The sequence below is a fragment of the Myotis brandtii genome, unplaced genomic scaffold (assembly GCF_000412655.1).
Source record: "Myotis brandtii unplaced genomic scaffold, ASM41265v1 scaffold68, whole genome shotgun sequence".
NCBI lineage: Eukaryota > Metazoa > Chordata > Mammalia > Chiroptera > Vespertilionidae > Myotis > Myotis brandtii.
In genome coordinates this window covers 1,215,658-1,220,415 of record NW_005370657.1, presented here as the reverse complement: position 1 = coordinate 1,220,415, position 4,758 = coordinate 1,215,658, and the positions used below count along the sequence as shown (strand labels likewise).

The 4,758-nt window shown below is 60.4% G+C and overlaps 1 protein-coding gene across 3 annotated transcripts in view; it reads right to left on the bottom strand.

Moving 5' to 3' along the window:
- Positions 1–6: 6 nt before the first annotated feature.
- Positions 7–4,758, bottom strand: part of PTGES2 (prostaglandin E synthase 2) — a 52,042-nt gene continuing 47,290 nt past the window's right edge. For all 3 annotated transcript variants that reach the window (XM_014529352.1, XM_014529351.1, XM_014529350.1), the window contains exons 2-7: positions 3,079–3,276; positions 2,324–2,382; positions 1,849–1,998; positions 1,387–1,587; positions 1,167–1,284; positions 7–497 (exon numbers count right to left, since the gene is read on the bottom strand). In XM_014529352.1, the coding sequence (XP_014384838.1) occupies positions 372–497; positions 1,167–1,284; positions 1,387–1,587; positions 1,849–1,961 (558 nt within the window). In that variant the 5' untranslated portion in view covers positions 1,962–1,998; positions 2,324–2,382; positions 3,079–3,276 and the 3' untranslated portion in view covers positions 7–371. The remainder of the gene's footprint in view (positions 498–1,166; positions 1,285–1,386; positions 1,588–1,848; positions 1,999–2,323; positions 2,383–3,078; positions 3,277–4,758) is intronic.

Below are 4,758 nucleotides of genomic sequence, written 5' to 3'. Positions count from 1 at the left end.
GATGCTTAGGAAGAGCGGGAACATGAGGAGCCAAGGAGGGGGCTCTCCCTCACCCGGGATGTCCCTACTTCCCTTGTCCAGGGCGGGGCCCAACCCAGTTCCCACCCACAGGGTTAGGCAGGGCAGCCGCTGAGAGTCGGGGCCGGGAGGAGCGAGGTAGCCTCCCTGTGCCCCTCAGGGGCTGTGTCCCCAGCACCCCAGGGCCCCCGCAGGTGTCCAGTGTTAGACAGAACGCTGTGGGGTGGGCGTGGACAGGAGGTAGAATGACCGTCACCCTGCACAGCATCGCCGAGTGCTGGCTCAGTGGCCCTGGTGCCGGCAGCTGCGTCTCCTCGGTCTCCGGTTCCTCCCGGGGGGTTCGCGGGGGGCCCTCACTGGAGGGCCTCGGCGGCGATGGCCTTCTCCACCCGCAGGTACCAGGGCTGGATGCGGGTGTGCCGCATCAGGTCGTCGAAGGCCTCCAGGCCCTCCATCACGCGCAGCACACCATACACCGCCTGGGGTGGGCACAGAGGGCATCCAGACCTGCCCGCCACCTGCCAGCTGCGTGCCCTGGGGCCCGCTCCCCGCTCTGCGAGCTCCACAACCCACTGCAGGGCTCATTTGCCGCGGGGCTTAAAACGAAGCAGGGGGTAACTAGGTTTGCCTGCCCCATACACACACCCCGCTTTTGGACAACACCCCCACCAGTTTCCTTTGAGAAAACGCCTCCCCCACTCTCAGATCCTGGGGCCTCCCGCACAGCGCTGGGCCTGCTGGGCCTGCCAATCAATGTTTCACGCTGGCTACAGGGATGCTTCACCGTGGACGTGGAAGCCAGGACTTTTGCTGGGGGAGCCTGGGGCACTAGACAAAGGCTGGCCTTGGGCTGAGGTCAACTCGAGGAGTTGGGATGCAACAGGGCATTGAGCCCCGGTAACACCACTTGGGCCCCGGGATCCAGCTAGGCCTGAAGCCAACCCCTCCATGACACTCGTCAGTTATGGGAACCAAGACGGTTCCTTGTAGCTGGCTTTCCTTATGCCCCTGGTAACATGGAGCCGGTGCCTCTGATGTGAGGGAGCTGGAGGGGTAGCCCTGCCTACACCTGGGCTCTCCCTGCCTGGGCTTCCCCGACCCACAGACGGGACCCAGTCTGGGCACCCCCTCCCCACCACCACGCTCACCAGATCAGCCAGGTTGGGCTTCTGGCCCCCCATGAAGGGCCGGTCTTTGCCCACAGCTGCCACCCACTTGTTGGCAGCCTCATACAGGTCCTCGCGCACATCCTCCTGGAGGTGGTGCCTGGGCAGGGACAGGGGTGGTCCATCAGGAAACGCCGACCCAGGCCCAGGTGAGGCCAATGCGAAGGCCATCACGCACGCGCGCACACACATGCACCATCACCTGCTCTTGAGCCGCTTGCTGATGAAGTACATGGCAGCTGCGCCCACGTACTTGGCCATGGCGCCCTCCACGGCCCCGAACTTGCCCTCCCGGACAATGTAGTCGAAGGAGGCCAGGGCCTCGGCGGGCGTGCGGTACACGTTGGGGGAGATCAGGTGCACCAGCCAGTCGTCGGCCCACTGCCGCCACTTCATCTCCTCCCTGCGGGGAAGCAGCGGACAGGGCTGGCCAGGGGGGCTTCCTCAGCCGGGGCCTGGGAGGTGGGGAGCAGACCCACTATCCAGCCCTCCCAGTGCATGATGGGAGCCGAGGCCTGGGCAGCAGGTCCTTATAGACTCAGCCCAGCTCTCGTGGCCTCCCACGCTGCTCACCCCGCACAGCATCTCATTCAGCCCGGCCCCCTCTGGGGAAGACCCCCTCCCCCGCCGTGCCACCTTCCCGGGCAGCCCCAGCCCCACTCACGTCCTGGCCTCCTTCCCGCCATACATGCGCTGGGCCTCCTTCTCGTCTAGCATGAGCCAGTACTTGTTGCAGAACTCGGTCACCTCCTTGCCCTGGTCATTGGTGGCCTTCATGGGTGGATAGTAGGTGATGATGACATCCAGGGGCTGCCTTCAGGAGACATCCAGAGTCTCACCCCAACTCCTTCCTCCTCCAGGAGACCCAGCCCTCGCCTCCTTGGGGTGAATATCCACCCCGGCCTGACCCAGCCCCGTGGTGAAGCCGGAACCGACCCATAAAAGTGCAGCACGAGGGATCTGGGGAGGGGAGACATCCAGAGCACTTCCCCGACGGGGGGAGATGTGCGAAGGAGAGGATGGGGAGGCTCTGAGTGGGACGCCCATTCCCGTTCTGGAAATGCCAGCAGCAGCCCCCCCCTCCACACGCAGGACTCAGGTGAGGCCTCCCTGGAGACAGCATCCAGGGAGCTCCTTACCCCGACACCAGGTAGGACTTGAGGGCGCTGATGATGACAGAGGAGTCGTTCAGTTGTTGCTGGAGGAGAAGAGGGTGATTTAGATGGGGCTGGGGGTGGAGGGCTCTACAACACCGTGCCCAGGCATGCCTCAGAAACTGGCCGGGGGGAACCAGGGTACTGTTGGTCCACTCCTGGGGGGTTACCCCTATAACCCATGTCCACTGAGCTCTCCCCACCCTCGGGATACAGCCCCCCTCTCAGGGCAGCCGATCAGAAGGGAGACCCAAGTGTGGTAATGGGGAGGAGGGTGTGGGGAGGACCCCGGGTCTAGGCCCTGCCTGCTCCACCTACCTGGCCTCCAGGGCACTGAGGAGCAGGGTGGATGCCAGAAGCTACATACTACATACAGGCATTCCCTACAACCTGGAGAGCATGGTCCTCTGTTGACTGATGAAGAAGCAAGCCCAGAGAGGCTAAGTGACTGGCCCCAAGTCACACAGCCGGGGAGGGGCAGAGCCACATCTGGAACCCAGACCTCGCTGATTTCAGAACCCACATTGCTAAGCTCTGTGGTGCTCTGGATCCCGTAGACCAGGCTGGTGTCTGGTGTTGGTGGGGAAGGGTGGCAGCCTACATTTACTGAGCACCTACTGTATACCAGCTACTTTCCCCTCATTGTCCTCAGCTGAGGCCAAGAGCCCGCGTTCCTTCCAGGACTGACTCGGGGAGGACTCCAGGACCCCCCAGGACATGGTGGGGGTCCCGCAGCTCACCAGGCTCTCTCCTTCCTGGGCCAGCAGGATAGGCACCTTCCTGTAGGTGGAGAACTTGATCTCCGCCCTCCGCACAGGGTTCACCTCCACCACCTGGTAGGGCAGGGCGTGGAAGTCGAGGAAGGCGCGGACCTTGCTGCAGAAGGGACACGTTTTGTACTGGTACAGAGTCAGCTGCAGGCGGTCGGACAGGGAGAGCTGGATGGGGAGGGAGCAGAGGGACAGGGGCTTCTGAGGCCTGTTTCCCAGGCCCTGCCCCCAAACCCAGGCCCTGCCCCAAGCAAACTTGTTTCCCAGAGGAGCCTTCTAAGATGACCCTGAGAAAATGGGGAGGAATAGGGGGGCGGCGGGGAGAAATGAACAGCGGAGGCCCAGCCTCAATCCAGAGTGTCCTCTATCCCTTCCCCAGCGTGGCCAGAGTGGGGTCTACCTCCAGTCTCTAAGGGGAAGGGTTGTATCGGGGCCCTGGGCCAGGATCTGGATCCTGCATGTTCCACAGGAAAACACCATGTGAGCCTCCTGCAAATTCTTGTTTGAAAGTCACAGCTGCAGTGCACGGTCCTCAATGCTCAGGTGGGAAACTGAGGCTGGGCCCATGGAAGTGAGCAGGGAGCTACAGAGAACTCTACTCCCCTCCCACATCCCCTGACACCCTGGGTGCAGGAATATGTGGGTGGATGGGGATGGGGGAAGGGGGGCACAGCAGAGAAAGGCTGTGCTGGTGCAATGTACAAAGAATTGCAAGGGCAGCTGGGCCACCACCTGGCTGGGGGAAACACGACCATGTCCCTTCCTGTCTTGGGACCTGGAATCTAAGGGTCATCGATACCATAAAAAATGCTAATAATAATATCCTATATGCCCTAACCGGTTTGGTTCACTAGATGGAGCGTCGGCCTGCGGACTCAAGGGTCCCAGGTTTGATTCCGGTCAAGGGCATGTACCTTAGTTGCGGGCACATCCCCAGTGGGGAGTGTGCAGGAGGCATTTGATCGATGTTTCTCTCTCATGGATGTTTCTAACTCTCTATCCCTCTCTCTTCCTCTCTAAAAAAAAATCAATAAAATATATTTTAAAAAATAAATAAAATAATAGCCTATATAATAAAAGCCTAACATGCAAATCGACCAAACTAAGGAACAACTGGTGGAATGACCGGTTGCTATGACGCACCCTGACCACCAGGGGGTAGCCGCTCAATGCAGGAGCTACCCCCAGCCCACAGGCCCCCAGCCAGCAAAGGCGGGTGCCAGCAGGCGCCCCCTGATTGCCCTGCTGGCCGCCCTGCCGGTCACCCCACAGATTGGCCCTGATCACCCGCCAGGCCTAAGGACCCTACCCATGCACAAGTTTTGTGCACTGTGCCTCTAGTCAGTAAATAAATACACCACCTTAGGATTTGAAGACAATGGGGGGCCGACAAATTGTTTGGAATGGGATAAACTGAAAGAGGCTCTTTCTCTTTTCTGTGATCTCAAAATCTCCCCATTATAAAGTCTTTAAACAAGTTAGAAACACAACTTTAAGACAAAGACAATTCTAGTTAGCAGGCAGCAGTCGCGGCCCCATTTCACAGACGAGGACGCTGAGGACTTGGAGACAAAACCAAGTCACTGGCCCAAGGTCACGAGCGGACAGCGGAGGCGCTCCTGACCCGGCCGCTTCCGAAGTCCCGCAGTT